Source organism: Mizuhopecten yessoensis, unplaced genomic scaffold (assembly GCF_002113885.1).
Source record: "Mizuhopecten yessoensis strain PY_sf001 unplaced genomic scaffold, ASM211388v2 scaffold6731, whole genome shotgun sequence".
Taxonomy (NCBI): Eukaryota; Metazoa; Mollusca; class Bivalvia; order Pectinida; family Pectinidae; genus Mizuhopecten; species Mizuhopecten yessoensis.
The window spans coordinates 20,280-38,780 of NW_018406696.1; the positions used below are offsets into that span (position 1 = coordinate 20,280).

General features: G+C 34.1%; 1 protein-coding gene across 12 annotated transcripts in view; it reads left to right on the plus strand.

The window, feature by feature from the left end:
- LOC110452580 overlaps positions 1-18,501 on the plus strand; it is a 38,695-nt gene that overhangs the window by 13,481 nt on the left and 6,713 nt on the right. For 2 of the 12 annotated variants that reach the window (XM_021501194.1, XM_021501203.1), the window contains exons 2-12: positions 5,361-5,464; positions 6,606-6,656; positions 8,114-8,231; positions 8,714-8,746; positions 10,616-10,641; positions 11,155-11,295; positions 11,932-12,027; positions 12,403-12,464; positions 13,579-13,713; positions 16,530-16,637; positions 18,122-18,136. In XM_021501194.1, the coding sequence (XP_021356869.1) occupies positions 5,361-5,464; positions 6,606-6,656; positions 8,114-8,231; positions 8,714-8,746; positions 10,616-10,641; positions 11,155-11,295; positions 11,932-12,027; positions 12,403-12,464; positions 13,579-13,713; positions 16,530-16,637; positions 18,122-18,136 (889 nt within the window). Of the gene's footprint in view, positions 1-2,189; positions 2,552-3,851; positions 3,879-5,360; positions 5,465-6,605; positions 6,657-8,113; positions 8,232-8,713; positions 8,747-9,127; positions 9,146-10,615; positions 10,642-11,154; positions 11,296-11,931; positions 12,028-12,402; positions 12,465-13,578; positions 13,714-15,409; positions 15,494-16,529; positions 16,638-18,121; positions 18,137-18,501 lie in introns of those variants that run through there. The other 10 variants (XM_021501205.1, XM_021501207.1, XM_021501197.1 and 7 more) reach the window with 10 other exon arrangements.

An 18,501-nucleotide genomic window follows, 5' to 3' on the forward strand; every position in this document is an offset into this window, starting at 1 on the left:
TTTATCTAGTTATGATTTCTCTCTTACATTTATCTAGTTCTATTTGGACGTGTCCATAGTTCCTGCCTTTTTGTATCAACCTAGTGTGCCTATTTTGTCCTTCAGTGTTGTCCCTGAGCCATTTCATTTTCATATTTGTTTATTTTTACCTTATTCTTATTTCAAATATTAAACAATGAAAAGAAGTGTTACAAGCTTTAAGAACGTGTCAATATAAGCAGATCTATGTTTTCTAATATGTATCAGGTATACACAGAATGTAACCAAATGGTGGTCCCAACCTTTTAGAAAGGATTGTACAACGGTTAACACTCTTCCAAAATGCCTATATCGCACGAGTACAATGCAAAACACCCGCCAACAATATCTTTACGGGATTAGTACAATTATTAGCACTTAACCACAATGTCTATAAAGAAGAGTTACTACAATTTAAAACATTGCATTGTGCTGTATAGAAGAGATTCTATAATGGTTTACATTATACCATGTAGTCTAGAAGGGATCAGAACAATGGTAGACACTGTTCCATATAGCCTAGAACAGATTAATGCAACGCTGGAATTTGATCCACACTTTCCACAAAGAAATAATATAATGGTGGATATTGATCCACAGTGTTTGAAAGGGATTAGTACAATGGTCAAAACTGATCCACTATGTCTGAAACGGATTTGTACAATGATCAAAACTAGTCCACCATGTCTGAAACGGATTTGTACAATGGTCAAAACTAATCAACTATGTATGAAACGGATTGGTACAATGGTCAAAACTAATCCACTATGTCTGAAACGGATTTGTTCAATGGTCAAAACTAATCCACGATGTATGAAACGGATAAGTACAATTGTCAAAACTAATCCACAATGTCTGAAACGGATTACCTCATCGATTGGCACTGACCCACACTGTCTATAAGAATATTGTATAAAGGTGGAGACTGATCCAAAATGAGTAGAAGGGTGTGATCAGTTCGTTTCTTTTGAATTTCAATCAGATTGAACAGGTGAATTATTTCCTAAACCAAGTATTAATTTTAACAACCGGACAACCTTGAGCGTATTGTCCAATATACATTTCAATATACCGTGGATAGGTATGGCTGTCGATTGGGTTCTCTTTGTCATTATATATCTACATTAACCAAAGACCCATGTTAAATCGAAGTGATTAACTACTTGATCTACTGTCCCGGTGTTCGAACCTTAACATGTTAGTACTTAACGTCTCACGTGCACAGATATATTTCTATAATAAATTCAATTTAAAGGCTGATGTCTACGAATACAAACAGCGTGATGACCGAATGTTCCGGTGTTATTTATTAACAAAGACTGGTTGCGTAAACCTGTCACTGTGTATTGATTAGTTTTCACGTCTATATCCGTAATGTTCAATCTAAAATAAGTCGGAAGGAGACATACATGTGAGCACTAGGTTAAACAACCGATGTTAAAAAGAACTGAAAGTTCACGGTGCTTTTTTACAGACCAGACGGGGGTAAACGTGTGCGATTTGTGAGATTAAAATTAATGAATTTCTGAGTATACGACTAGGTCAACGAACGTAAGAAGCTGTTATATTCACAAGCAATGTTGATAAAGAATCAATTCATAAGACGGGGGTACAGACGAATGCTTTGTACTCCCATCATTAGTTAGACTGATTTGGCAGGTACTCGCTTTCACAGCACCTCCTGGTTCGATACTTTTCACATGTAGAATGATAAATATCACTGCCTTTGGTATAAATATACAGAAAACAGTAACTCTGGGCCCTGAACTATGTTTGATAGTCCTTAAACGGTAGTCCTATAGAGCCCTACAACACAGAGTGTAGAGCAAGGATTCCGCGACAAGGCGGACTACCCAGGTAGTTCACGTCAGATTAAAATACTCTGTAACTCATATCTGATAGAGAATGGCGCGGACAGAATGTTATATTGGGCCAAGGAGGGGTAAGATCCGAATCTTCACCCGGATCCACAAACCAATCTCAACGCCAGACAATTGGGAAGCACCGACAGCTATTGGAATAGCGTCAGTCATAGGAACACAGCGAACCGTTGTTATGCATCAGCGAGCGGCTCGACCTAGGCCAAGCAGATCCAATAGCACCGTAGATCAGGTTACTGTTCCTATTGACAATCGCTATTAACTAGTTGTATCTTATAATACTTATAAGAATAATATAGCATAAGGCATTAGGAGTTAAATAGTCGGTCGTTTCTATCCAGCCAGTTTACAATGACGTATGGGTATGGGTTCCTCTCGGGCTGTCTCTATAGGCAATGAGACTTCCAAACTTATAGATCTACCATGAAGGACAAAATGGCGTGACTCTTCTGTAGCTTTGCTAGTGGTTTTCGTGTGGTATAGCTATTCATAATGGATGTTGAACATGACCCAATGAAGACATAATCGTGGCAACGATGACGGATAATCTAGGATTGTGCCTCCAGGACCTGTATCCGAGCCCCATGAGTCCCATAGGGCCGCTTACAGAGTTTATCCTGGAGGGCACCAAAATGAAGACCCCGGAGACGCCGGTATATTACCCTATTTCATATCGTATACCCTCGTTTAAACTTCATATATTGTGGGAAAACTATAACATAATGTTCACTTATCTTTTATTTGTCCTTTATATATATATATTTTATGTTCGTTGAAGATAAATTTATGTAGTTTACAATATCCGTTCCCATCACTCTATGTGGATATTAATTACTGGTTACGACCTTATGTATTTGCTTGCCTCTATGCATTCAGCAAAAAATACTCTCGTTATATATATATGAAATCCAAACTCTGTACAGCTAGTATTATGTGAAATGGATATATAAAGAAATATATGTAAATATGTAGTTGGCACTGCAACGCATACATTGAGTAATACAAAAATATACGGCATACAAAAATAATAACTAAGATCGTGTCTGAAGATACGATCTACGTGTTATAAGTATACTGCAAACACACAGACGAATCTGACTGTGATAGAGTTAATAGATAAAACTGGAATAAATCGTCTAACGAAAATATCCACATAATGTAATTGTGTAATTGTATTCTATTTTGAAGATATTTCATCTATATATTTTGAAAGATATTGACAACTGAGCATTGTGATTATAGTATTATAAATAAGATTCTAACTTGGACAAATAACACAACCTATTAATCATTACGTATTGAACAAATGTACACGTAATATTGCAGGGGAAGATTCGTGTAAGGGCCTTTCAATGTTTATGTTTATAATTTATAATGTGTACAAATACATAAACGGTATACAGTGCATTAAGAAGCAAAACAAACAAGCGTTAAGAAATGGAAATACCATATACTAATACTTTCAATTTAGGAATATTTCTTACTATTTTTCCTTTGAACTATAAGTTGGCATTTCCCTTATGTGAAAGATAACACGTTTGCCGTTAGCTACAGTAAACAGTCATAACTTATAAACGAATAGACGAAACAGTGTTTAACGCGTCATTGACGACGATTTCAGTTACCACAGTAACGTGCCATTGTAAATATATTAAATAGAACAATAAATAAAAACACATGTTAGCTCCGCTTTTAGAATGAGGACAAATATCGAGGTATTCGCCTTCCTTGATGAAATTTAACTGGTATTTACCAAACACTGTTCTAGGAATAGTCTCTCTATCTCTATCGAATATTCTTCGCTGAAAATGACTAATCCAGCGTAATGTTCATTGAAATATTGGATCGTGACATTGTACTTTGCTGAATGAGAAACTTTGTATAGAGTCACAAAATATGGGGTACCCCCAATATGTTCCTCATTAACTTAAAATGCCTGTGATTATCCATCAGGACGGGCTGGGTGTGAAGAACGAGGAGGTAGGATGATCGTTACTTGTGTATCGTAGCTCGGATGTAGGGACTGACAACGTAGATTTTTTAATTATTTGTTGTTACTGTTAGTGTTGTTTGGCCCTGTTTTATGGTGTGCTTGTGATTGTTTGGCTAACCCAGGTTTCGTCTTTAATTCTCTTTTAAGAATGAAGAAAACAAATATGGTGTTTCTGGTCATATTTCCTTTTCTCTCTGGTTTGCTTGTCTGTTATTGAATTGAGTGCTAGTGATAATTTTGTTTCTTAGACATTTTCTTTATTTATGTAGTTTAGTATTGTTTAGGTTTTGGTAATAAACCGTATTTCAACAAAATGACAATATTAAAAAAACCACGAAGAAAACATCTTACAAAGGTATTGACGATTAACATCATACACACTGTATAATGTGCTACATTTTGAGTTTGTCCCTTAAAACAAATTAGCTAAGTTATCGAGTATGGGATCTGTATGTTACGACCAAATACCGTTGTATTAAGTCTTCAAACACGTTATATCGATTGCATTCCTAGGCTGTCAGGTTGCATTTACACACAATTAGATAAAAACTTCAGGTAACTTGTGTCATGGATTTGATCTTTGACTGTATACGACATTAGACATATCATTTTCAAACTGAGTCCAGAGTTACGTGGTCACGTGCAGCTGCATATTTAGATAGAACGTATTTAAATACCGATGACAAGAGGAAATGTTGGATCGATATACTTCTGTGATGTTTAAAGGGACATGTTGTTATTGTTGTTGTTAAACTTCGTTTCTCACCACAGGCTTATAACACATATACAGTTCCAGCAGTACACTGTCACCAACATCAGTTTATTGATTCTGTAATGCATACATGTGATTATATCAAGTATCAAAGATTTAAGGTTGAAAACATGTCTGTTCTTCCCCATTGTGACAAAGTATTGTTTGGCTGTTATTTACATAATCAATGTGACGTTTTTCTACCCTGTTGTTTGACTGGAAATCTACGACATCATGTTAATTTTGTTGAGATTTGTTTTAATGTGTTCTGTATCCTTTTTTGTGTGTAAACGTTGTTTTCGTCAATAAACTTTATATATTCATTTGTTTTATATGATAATTTGTATTTTTGTTCATAAAATTATCAAATGCTAACTGCAGTGATACGTATGCCATTCTTATGCAAACTACATACTATGTCGCCATTTATAAACATGTATTTCGTTAAACAAGTTATAGGTTAATGAATTGATTGTTTTTCCTTTCACTTTACTAACTGAACACTTGTATTCTTTCGAAGGTTTCCAGAACCGGAAGTAGACCAAAGTTATTTAAGGTTTGGACGTTTGTTTGGAAGGTGGTAAGCTGGTGGTGGTGCGTAAAGCTTCCTGAAGACGTTGCGTTACCTTCATTCATTACTATTTTCTCACGTAGGTTGCTCATCCTAAATATATTCCTAGATGTAATAGACATTTAAACACAACATTTCTATCCGCAGCTCCGTCATATGTCCTTCAACACCGGAAGTCGACTCAAATTACCTGATGATGGCGATTTCTCAGTCAACCCTGAGCCCGTACCATTTCAACCTCAAAACTTCATGTAAGTTGACCATAACTTTGCATTATTCCTTTCGTAACGTTTACAAATATTGTTTAATATAATCTTATTTCCGTTACTTTTCATTTGATTTCGACAAGACTTTTTCCCATTTTCCATCATTAGATAAAATATTGTATTTAACCACGTTGATATATATAATTGTTTACTTGTTCAATAAATATGTTTATTTTAACCAATTTATTATACCGGTTTATGTAACTTTACAACAATTAGAAAATTCAATATTATATAACTTAATGACATTCCAGCATCTGAGGCTATTACTCAAATTTTAATTATTGATGACATTGTATGTACAGAAGTTAGCTCTCACGCGAAACCCATTATTATTACACACGCCTATATAAAACGCCTTAATTAAGAAACTTAATCCCAATACACAGTACGATCTTACTTTGTTTTTGGCACTGGGCCCCTGAAGGGTTGGTTTGTTTTATACACAATCTATCGTGTCATTTAAGAATATAAATTAGTTTCCTCGTATCAGTTAAACAGCTGAAGTCGTGGTTGCGTTAGGATTTTATATGTTTTATTGTCGATGAAATACGACAATGATAACAGCACACCCCGTGTCTTAAGGTGTGTTATCAAGATTTGAAACAGAAGTCGGTGTAGTGACAAAAATAGAGATACCATCACACTGTGGAATTGTATACACACTATATAGCCGTGACAGACAAACAGGGTTATTAGCACGGGGTAATGTAATAACCACCGAAATGGCTGACCTTGTCCTAAATCTGTTTTATCTTCAGAGTATATCAAATTATAGAAATGGATCTTATATAGCACTGTTAAAATACAATTGGGAATAATTTCATTATAAAGAAAGACATTAAACACTCGTATTGCTCCCACAGTAAGCTTGTCGGAACTCCACATGTGTTACTGTCAAATTGTCAAGTGTTTTTGTGATCTTTATCTGAAATGCTTCTTCTAAATGTTTAAGGATATCGATATTTACATAAAGTTTTTCTCAAAATTCAAACGTGAACATTTTCACAAAATGTATAAGGTACAGTCGCCTGTATCTGTACCACAAGACACTTTCCTTGGCCATCACGTGTAGAGTATGTTCTAAATTGTCACGTGTATGAGTGCTGTAATTTCTCGATATCAGGAATATGGCACCACAGGCTAAAGGGTATGGAGGCGGCGGAGGCGCTGCGGAGTAAGTATGGGAACCGTCCTGCTGGTACTGCGTTGTCTTGTATTGTTCATGGCATGCTCGCGTACAACCATTGCTGTCCCTAATGTAACAAAATAAAGTTAACAATGTATCGCTCTACATATCAGACTGGTATAACTATATTGAAACTATCACTTCACCAAAAAAAAAGCAACTGCTTGTCTTGATATGCTGCATAACATGATAGCGCCTGTAACAGTTCGGAACCCAACAGGTTTTACACGTACATGAGAGTGACATTAAGCATATATTAATGTCATGATGTTGATTAACTCTAACGCTGTCGTAAGATTGATTGATTTTAAGTACCAATATTCAAACAACAAATTGTCTTTATATTTATGTGTGTTTACTACGGTTGTGTATAACTAATTCTAACCATTTGGACAATAATGCTTATTTACTGGCTTGTGGAATGAATTGAAACACGGAATAAGCTTGGGAGTTTTTATCAAAGTAGATTAATTACCAAACAAAGAGGCATTTAATCTGTATATGTTTATAAACGGTGTTTACCTATTATTTCAAATACCCATTAAACAAAGTCAAAAACAATTGTGATTTAAATCATGATCTCACGCATTATTGTTAACGTTTATTAAATTGCAATCTACCTGGCGACACACGACCACCGGTGGGCACTATATACCAGCCAATCTACCTACGATAGCCGTCAAAGGCAGGGGATACAATACAAGGTTAACTGCCAGACGTGTATCTCTTATTAGCATAATGCAATAGCTATGCTAGAAAATATGTAATGTAAAACTTACATAATATCGTTCAATATATTTACGATATTCATTTCGTTTTTCTCTTTTTCTGGTATCGCACGAATTGATAAACATTGCTATTGATTAACAGAGTATTCATGCGCAAATCTTAAAACATATTGACGCTATTTAAATATTTCTCGACAACCTGCAGCAGTATAGTATTAACCTTCGCCAATGCTCTTACATTCCATAATATGAAATGGGATTATGTAATTGATTTTGGCCGACATTCAGTGATACCTAATTATCATAGTTAAATGTAAGCTAGAGGTATACACACATCCTCAGTAGTTCACAGCTAGTCCCATATCATACAATGAAAAGTTACAGAATTTAGAGGAAACATAAATTAGTTTAAAGAATCGAAAGGAATCAAAAATCATTTTTGGCGAGACACAAAAATAATCAGTTGATTTTAGGTTAACATTTAAGTTTTACCATTTTATTGCTAAAATGAACACAAGGATATGTAAAAAGTGAACAGAATAATTTCGAAGTATTCTTATGAAATATTAACGAAAATTGATCATCCATCTATGCCCACCTCTTTTTCTATCTCTAAATATAATTTCCCTTGTTTATTTGTAAATATATTCTTTATTTATTAAGAACCCGCAATGAATAGCATTTGCTCTTTACTAAAGCAGGCATTTTGTATTTTAGGTCTTCCACTTCGATGAAAAAGATACCGATTCCAAAGCGGCATCTGGACAGTTTTGGGGGCTATGAATACAACATGGGTGCTAAGCGAGGCATAATCCTCCACACAGACAGATACCAGGTTTGTCTTTACTCCGCTTGTCCTTATTACATTTCAAACCATTGTACTAGCACTGTAAACAACTGGACAAGTTGCTTGAAACGTTTCCGACATTTGTATTTCTTCATATTTTCCCCATACAACTGTAATATGTAAGGGACAAATAGAATCTAGGTTACATATCTTTTCTTTTATCAGCATTGAGTATAGGACCGCCTTGCTACCTGCAATAAAGACTTTAGCGAGAAAAGATTCACTTTGATGTTTAAACTAATATAGCCCAATTCTTGCTTCTCTAGTAAACAACAAATACGAAGAAGTAGCTGCATGGGCTCTCTATTAGATTTGTTTTAATACAGGTATTCCTGTTCAATTAGAAAATTTTAACTTTAATACGTTTTTTTTATTATCATCAGAACCATATATTGTTACCCAAAATAAAATATATTGATAAATTGCAAACCACTTTTGGCAAATATTGTTTTATTCTAAATATGTCCCAGAATTCCAACTCGAAATCAGGCCTCATGGATCAGGTAGTGTATCTATCTATATAATTTAAATGTGTATTGGAAAACTATCAATTTCTGCTTTGATATATACCATTATTCTGACCGCAGGTATGGCTTTTATACATGCTATATGTACGCCGCGTGACTTTATCGCTTCGAACTGTAGATTACGAGCGGTTGAGTATTTGTCTGTAATCGTCGCAAAATGAAAAGCTGTAATATTTCCAAGGGTAGAGATACATCTTGAACTTTTAAGTGTGCTGATTTGCGTTTGATCTTGTATTAACATCTTGCCCCTATATTTACACATCTATCTATGGATCTATGTGTGTTACACTCAATTAACAAGGATTGAAATGTTACTACATACTATACTTACTGTATATATATATGATCTGATTGCAGTACTTGTACCCCTTTTCGGTATGTAACACTGTTCGCAGATTTATCCAATAGTGGTTATCTAATCGAATGGTATTTCCTAGGTAGACTTGTCCATTTCATGGAATTAGCTATGTGCGGTAGCTAACACTGCATGGAGAAGGAGGTGTATTGGTGCTAGTAGACATGAGAGGCTCCTCAAGTGGAGCAATCGTAGTGTGATTTTATTTTTGTTGCTGAATGAGGTTTGCTTTAAACAATCATATACAACTGTAAAACGGGAATATCCAGCATAACATTTCAAGTCTTTCATTGTTATCTGAAAACAAGTCTTCAAGAAATTTGATTTGAAAAAAAAAAATGTTCATATGTTTAATTGCACGTCTTTCCCGAATTGCAGTATTTAATTCGCATTTCGAACTAGCATTCATATAAATTCATTAGTTAATAAACATTGTAATTCGTGATAATAATGAATGGACTAGCATGTTTGAAACCATTCATGTAAAAGAATAACATTTCATGGTGACAAAATCAGCTTACATTGCTCATGGACTACGGAACTTGAACTAAACCATATAACCGACTTTTAATCGTTCGATGTTTCATAATAATGTAGATCAAAGATCATTGTCGTTTAAGTATTTGAGTAGCTAGTTATAACATCATGCTAGATTGATTTTAGAGAGTTTGTTTATGTTTTTTTTTACCTTTGACATTTTATTGTTAGATTTAAATCGGAGTTGATAACATTCGTTAGGAAAGTGATTCCGCACCATCTGTGATTATATGTGGAAATTGAAAGAAGAAGAAAATATGTATCATAGCAATATTTCTATATTACATTATGTATTTATCTGTATATATGTTAGACGGTCACTATGGCGATTTGTCACTATGACCATGTCGGGCATGTCGGGCTGTTGACCACTGGAAACCTGATTATGTCTATGAAGTAAGAGCCGTGGATATTATAATGCTAGGCGATTTGGTGCCTCTGGTCGTGAGTTTAAGGCCTAGACAAGGCACGAGTTGTTAAATGGACTTCCTAGGTCACTTGTGTTTCTATGTCTTTGTTTCAATAAAAATACCCACAACGTATCATATACACTAGCGTATATGAGACTTTCTGTGTAACAGGAAAAATCTCGGGTTGGAAATTTATTTCTAAAGAAAGCTCGTTTAAGATTTCTATTATATTCCAGATAATTAATTAGTATTACAAGTAATGAGTATAAATACAATAAAAAACATAATAAGGTTTTATCAGATTATTCAGAAAAATTATAACTGACCTTAGTGTTGATTAATTTGGCTTAACTAAGATCCAGCTCTAAATAAAACAAGAATTACATGTATGTGATAGACTGCAGATTGGAAATATACAGAGCAGCATATTTGATCTTATTTTTGTTTTGTTTTTGTAAAACATAGCCTGATTAAATTCCGAAATACTGATTTGATAAAATTTGAAAAATCTAAATATTTTAATAAATATTAATTTTTTTGCAGTGGGATTCGCCTAAAGTGTTCGAAGGGTAAGTCTGACAAAAGTCATCTACTTTTCTCTATATTATTCAAATGGTTTTAATATTTAGACGAGTGATTCCGTCTTAAAAATTATTTTTTACACATACAATTGATAAGTGCAAATGTTCTGAAAAAAGTACAAATTGTGTACTTTTCAACATGAAACATTTCCCGGCGTTACAAGTTATTCTAATTCGTTGACAGCACCTTTCACGGTTCAAATAAAATTAGTTCGTTGCTATGATATTTCGCTGTAATAAATTCCCGTAGTGCTAACTAAACTCATTCGTTAATTAAGATAACGCGGTACAAACTAAACTAGTTCGTTGCCATAAATTTACCCTGTTGCATGGTACTTTTAAACTAAGCTGAATTGTTCATCATTTTGCTACATAAATATTTGCAGTTCCTCTCTCTATATAAAAAAACGAACGAAAAATACACAGTGTAACTTTAGTATTTATTGTTTGAGCATATTAAGCATAAAAAAGGTTTTAACATTGTTTTTTTATACATTCTAGCTTAAGCCAAAGGGAGAGATTACGGGCAGAGCTAGAATATATGGAAAGGCTGAGATATGTGAAACGCCGACGGGAGGTGCTGCCCCACAGGGCACAGATTGACCTTCTGATGGGAGGCAAGAAGGTGGACTTCGTAGAAAGGTATATGGAAGAGATATTTCTCACAATAGGTCTTTTAACCCTCTAAATGACGCCAATTACAACAAACAGTTTGAACATCTTCCAACTAATGACATAAACTAATTGAAACGAAAGTATGCCAGAGCATCAACATAGAAGGCAAATCGAAAGTCAATACAAATGACCAACAACACGGACTGAGGAGACACCGAAACAAACGAAAAGCTACCATGAAATAACTAAAAATCGGAGGTGAACCAATCACCTATGAAAGAATAGATAAACAGGTGATCAGATATCGGTCAATCCTAAGGGAAACTATTTGTACAGGGGAAAAATGTAGATGACTATACAGACAGTTGGACATGTTCGTGAGACTTATAAGGACGACGTGAAATGTTCGTGACGAAACACTCAATTAGCGTATTTAAAGGGTAAACGTAAAGATGTTAAGGAATAGCACAAATTATACATTCGGATCACAAATATATAGCTACTGTTACATAGCAATGTAATCGGACATCTGTTAAGCATAGTTAAGTTAGGATTCAGGCACTTAGATAACGCGTTTCATCAGTATTTCAATTGCCGCTAAAGCGTTTCAGCAAATATCAACAAAAGCATATAAATATATCTTAATGCTTTTATCTATTTCAGGTTCGATATTCAAAAGGAAATCCAGAAGTTAAAATCACTTATAATGCCTCAAAACGCTAGGGATTTGTTCCATGGACGAGGGATACCTCTGCCGACGTAAGTTACCCCACGGTTATACAAACCCTTATACATATTACACGCCATGCGATAGTCTTCTGACACGTTTGATCTGTATATCGATGTACAAGCGATCGGATACATTCCCTTTATCGGTAGACAAACTTACTTCGACATTTCACCATGTAAATATGTATTAATAAATTTCATATGTAAATATCAATATATACACTTAAAAATGTAAATTCAAACAATTTCAAGTACAATGGTTCCAGACACATCTCGACATGCGATTGCCAATCATAATTAAGCATTTTGATTATTTGGTCTGACTGAAATGGACTTTAAACAGATGGAATATGTATACAAAATACATGGTTAATAGGATTATAACCGACCACTTTCTGTTTCCAGGGAACACTCCTCTGTGAAACCTCGGAGACCACCTTTAATAGACTATGATAGCGATGAGGACAGTAAGTGAAACCTGTATTGGTAAAAAATGAAAAACAATATCCAAGGGTCTGGGAACTATAAATGTGTGTTTCATGAAAATATGGTCAATGGTAGATAGCAATAACAATTATTGGATCTAGTTCAAAGCCTGATTAGCTTTACAAGAATTTAAAAATAAGTTTCTTATTTTTATGTTGAAAATATGAAATTATTTACATAAGTTACATTGTGGATTAAGAATGTCAAATTTTGAAGAACAAAATGTCCATAAAATAATCAGGCTTTGAACAATTATAGATTTTAGTCAATCAACCAAAACTCCATAATCGGTGAGGATAAGTGAACGTTTCGAGCATGATTCATTTAAATGTCCTTGACCGACATAATGCAATGCTTGATCCTAAAATATATGTGTAAATAATAAAATGTTCATGATTTCTATTTGTATTCCATTTTTATCATTAGCTTGGAATGAGTGAATCAAATGTTTTATTATTGAATGTTCACTCAAATCATTTGCTTGGTTACCCCATACCTATCTTTCAGTCACCCTCCAATGTCCTATAGACTTAGATACTGATCTATTATATCTTGTCTCGTCTCCTCGCTTGTTCTTATGTGTTACTGGTTATGGGTATCGTTATAGTAAAATACCATCAAAGGCACAAGTAGCAAACTGACACAATCATTCATCCGAACTACACAAACAATATTTCCTCTCATTTTAAATTTCACCCTTCATTCATGTGTGGAGATATAATTATCACGTACAAAACACATCTTGATTGCACTCGTGCAGAGTGTTTTCCATTTTCATAACACATATTTTTACTACACACGTGTTGCACATATGTGCCTTTTTATTTATCACACATGAATGAAAATACATATGACACATTAAAAAATATTTGTGTATGACATAAACGGTTTTATACATGTATAGCGTTACCAGTTTCATCAGCAAAAGTCAAAAACAAAAACACATATACATATGTAATTGAAGTAATTAATATATGTGGTAGCGGTCCAGCTGCATATTAACGCTTGTATAGAACCATGTCTGTGTCTGTTGGCTACTTTTGCTAGTACATGTGCCTCTGGTCTTGGTTTATAATGCTCTCATCTCGTTTCCAGTAACCTCGTCTGCTCGAAGCACATTCCAACGTTCCAAGTATTCTCATGACCCCGATATGGGGGGATCAAAATCAAAATCACGGCGTAACTATGACGGTCATCTGCCGAGAATTAACACCAGAACCTCCATGTTAGGTACAGAGAATTAATACTTACGTGTGACGCATAACCTGTGTGCCGTGTATGGGTTCGAATATAGTACTCTCCTGACTTACTACCTGTGTGAATTAATATCTATGTTTGATTTGGCATTTTCTTACTCTAATACTACGACTGGATGAGTAAATAGGACTTACTGACTGCAATTATTCATAAGTTAAAACGTACCAGTTTGATAGTGCAAAAGTATGAAGTTGAATCATATATGATTATAACAAAACAGTGAGTCACAATGTACGAAAAGAGAAACACAGACTGACAAAGTGGAACAAATGTTTAAAATAGAATTCCATACCAGTGATGTTCCTCTATCTCATAATGTTCAAGTGGAAACAATACCAAGCGGATCAACACTTGCATACTATATACTGATGAAACTTTTTTTTGTGAATATAATGTATTGTAAAGTTGAATAATGACACATGATAGATATAGCTTTCATTTGTTGCATGTTTAGAGTAGCTGTACCATGTCTAATAGTTAGAATATTCCTTAACATGTTTGCCAATATAGGGCGGGTGCAATCCGAGTTCAACATATAAACATTTGAGAGTAAGACATATTTTTTATAAATTCATAAGATGGATGTAATTTTGCATTCCTGTCTTCACTTGCTTTTGCACGTCACAAATCCGTGTGCACTATAAATAGCGGTAACCTTAATTTGACGTGTACAGTCTACGATCGATTTCATATTGGTATAACGTGTATAGCTACCCGTTAATCGGCAATGGGCAGACCTGATCAGTGTAGATATAGCTGCGACGAAGTATAAAAATCAGTGCACGAAGTATGTTTAGTATTAAATGCGTCATCCAGGAAGTGTAATATATTGCACATCGAATGGCTGAAGAAACTGAACATCTGCGAAACGCAAAACTACAAGCTTGGAAAGGTAGGGTTGCATGTTGTTAGAGTAGATTTAGCAGAGGTAGCGTTTGAAAACTATTTTGTATTTAGACGACTTTCACATTAGTGGTTTACAATCGTTCTATGACCTGTTAAGTTCTTAACCTTCAGTATTAAATCCGATTTGTGGTTTTGTTTGACGCATGGTATGGTACCATTAATTCCGCATGCATTTTACTTCAAAGAACAACCAGCATGAAATCCTCTGAATGTTTAACGGTAATGTTCTTAATCCTTCCATAATCTTTTAAATTTGCGGTGAAGTTTCGAGTTGGTATAATCTACAGTCCCGACGTCTGAAGCAGTGTTTGTTCATATGGTTTATGATTTATTGTAAGTAAAACGTGGTATTTGTTCCAATGTGTACTAAGAATTTCTTCAAAACGTTATGCAATAATTTAATTTTACCTCAGACGTTGGACAAATGATTTGCAAAATATGGAATGATTTATCATATTGTAGCATGGATGTTTATAAATTGTATATGTATTTTAACGGTTCTGTGAAAATATGTATATGTTTATGGTGTTGAGAGATTGTTATGTATTTATTTTGTATATACATCGAAGTATTACGCACTAATTACCACTAAAACCGAACCCCTGCCAACTATGACACGCAAAACACATTCTGAGCTCATTCACGCACGATGCAACGTCTGCTAAATTAAAGCTCACTCACATACCAGCACAAATAATGTAAATACCCTTGACCTTGAACAATGATCTGACACAATTCCATCCAATTTTCTTTCATCAAACAGGATACGGCTCCTCGGCACCCATCATACTGGCCAGAGAAAGGCGCACAGTAGATCAAATAAAAGCTAGAATTAGCATACCTGCAGGTTTGATCATGTAGTCAATGACCCTATAATCTCATCGTTTCTTTACATTTCTTTCAAATTGTTTTTGACGAATAGTATTCATTGTTAACACCAAACATACAATTCTATTTTTTATCACATGTATACATTTGTCACTCCTTTACTTTTCTTTAGTGTTATTATAACAGAATATATGAATAAAATTAAAGAAAGGAAGAATAAAAGACAGAAAATAAGCTATAATGATTGTTTTCTTAGAAAAACTGAAAATGACATTCTTGTCACCCCGTTTTATTTATTTGAAACTATTAAAAAGAGTCATGCTGGTTAGCTTGAGCGCTATACTTAAACCGTGTTGTTGCTGGAGTGGCATACATAATACTATAACGACTGTTAATCCTGAGGCTGAGGGTGTAATATGTAATAATGTGTTTGGGGACGGCTTTTGTGTGTGAGGCATACATTATATTTCTAAAACTGAAAGTGAAGGTGTCTGATAGTGATGCACTTTTTGTAATTGTTGAAAATTCGCTGTGTTCAATTTGGTTTGAAATGGTATGACGTTGAAAGTGTTCGGATGTTGTTACACCTTTGCTTTCGGTATTTGCGCGGCAGTTATTAACAGGGAATGCTTTACTGCCGATTTTATTGTGTCGGCCATTCTTATTTCCCCTCTGTTGCAACGATGCTGAAGTGATGTGTGAGTTTTATTTTTTAATTGTTATTATTCCAAAATGTCTATCATTTTGTTAAATCAACGATGTTTTAATATTTTTCTCGTCTTTTAAAATAATTGCAATTAGTGTCACTTTAAAAAATCTCTATTTCAATAAGTTTTGAGGAAAGAAAACGTAACATTAATTGATGACGTAATACATGCGACTCAGGAAGTGAATCAAATATGCTGTTGTAGACGACGCTACTTTAGTAGCTCTACTTTCTTCTGTTTAGTGTTTTGTTATTGTTATTTACACTCTTTTATAACTGTAAATAGAAGACAACAATTTTCATGTTATTGATCAACTAAAGTAATACAACTTCATGGCTTCCAATATAGACGATACGCCTAGAGGGAAGAAAGCGTTATCAGTTAGGGTCCATGAAATGCTGGGAGAGTCAGACAGGTTCTCAGAAGACGGGCCTTGGACACCACTCTTACGACAAGGTATCGCTTGGTCTCGTTATTATTACCCTCCGTAGTGAGCGATTTTATCTTCTATGTCAGTGATTATTATCCTATCCTCTGTGAGCGAAATACATAACCATTTCTCAAAGACAGTTTGATAATACGTTATCATAAATGCTTATTTATATGACGTCAGATTTGAGAGGTCATTATTCAACGTCATTACATTATAACGTCATCGCACATGTTTGGGACGTGACATGTTGTTGTCGTCTATTCATTGTAACAGTTCGGTGTTACGTCATAAGTGGTTGTACAAACCAGTGTACTTCAATCGATATATTCATGCGTTATCGATGTCAGAACAATTTAGTGTCATTCCAATTAACAGAATGTGTAATAAGTGACTTCTTGTATGTTTGTATACATGATACAAGATGACTGACTTTTATACTGGCTGGAATTTACTACAGCATCTTTCTGGTGTGATGAACGTCATTATACAAGTGATATCACTCATGTGTGATTTCATTAAAAACGTTTCATGCATTTCACTTCTGCATTTGATCTCAATGCAATTAGTCACATTGTTGTTAATTTCTTTTATTTTTGTTATCATTTACAACATTAGAGTGCTATACTATAATCTTATGCAGGTTAATTGTGATCGCTAAATTATTATCTGTATTACGTTAAATGACACATTGTTTCGTGACTTTTTCATGATGTAACATGCATTCAGATAATCGAATATGTTTGTTGTACTATAACAGAAAGATTCGAATGGTCTAGATGTTCCTACCTCTCTACTGTTTACTGGTAACATAAATATTGAGGCATGATGGTGTACAGCAGCTTTTCTAAATCTACAACTTTTACGTGTAGAAATAATTATATTTCCTCTTTGTATAGTCCTCTATGAATGCAAATTCATCTTCAGGAAAAAGTAAAAACGTTAATAAAGATATTTTTTTCCATATTGTATATCACAAAAGATTGCACGTAGAAACAAAGTAAGAATATTTGCTTAAGTTAACAACCATTTATATATGTCCAAATCCGCTTACATTAAATAAAATCTGATTCATTTGTAAACGTAATCCCAGCAAGATAATTTATTTTTATTGAATGTCATTTGAATAATATGAATCATTTCGGTTCTTTTCCGTTCCGTTTAAAGTTTAACATTTTTATCCTTAATAAAAATCAATTTCATTTTTATTCAATCATTAGATACATTTGATTTCTTTGAGTATTAATTGATATTTATCGTTGTTGTTTCTCCCAAAGCGTATACAAGTATATACAAAAACGAAATAAGTATCTGTATATATACATAGAGTATTACACGCGGGTTTCCTTAGTTTTGATTGGTCAATGAACCACTCCATACATTCTTGTTATTTTGTGTTATATCTGTTTCATTGTTACTTTTAAATGTGAACCTCTTTGTACGGTGCTAATGTTAAAACATCAAAAGAATGATACAACAATGTTTACTTTCATCGTTTTACTATGTACAGAATCTACTTTTTTTGGTAAGATAATTGTGATAAAATGTGTTTGTTTGGGTAAATGTAGTGTTGCTGTAATTTGGACTGACATCCGTATATACTCGACTGAAAGCATGTAGTTCTGTAACAAAATAGACGATTGGTCTCTTACAGGGAGTGCATGAGATTTTCTTTAAAACGAGGCTGTATATGGCCATTACTAAGGCAGCTTTTCTTTCATTAGATTTCAGATCCAGGGGTAACATAAATTATACTTAAACGTTCGTGATGGTATTTTGATAAATTGTGTAACAACATGGCAATATAGATGTTCCATCTTTTATAATTATCAATTAAGTAGATGCCTTTGTTAGCTGCAGATGGAATGATAATACATCTGTCCCGTTTTA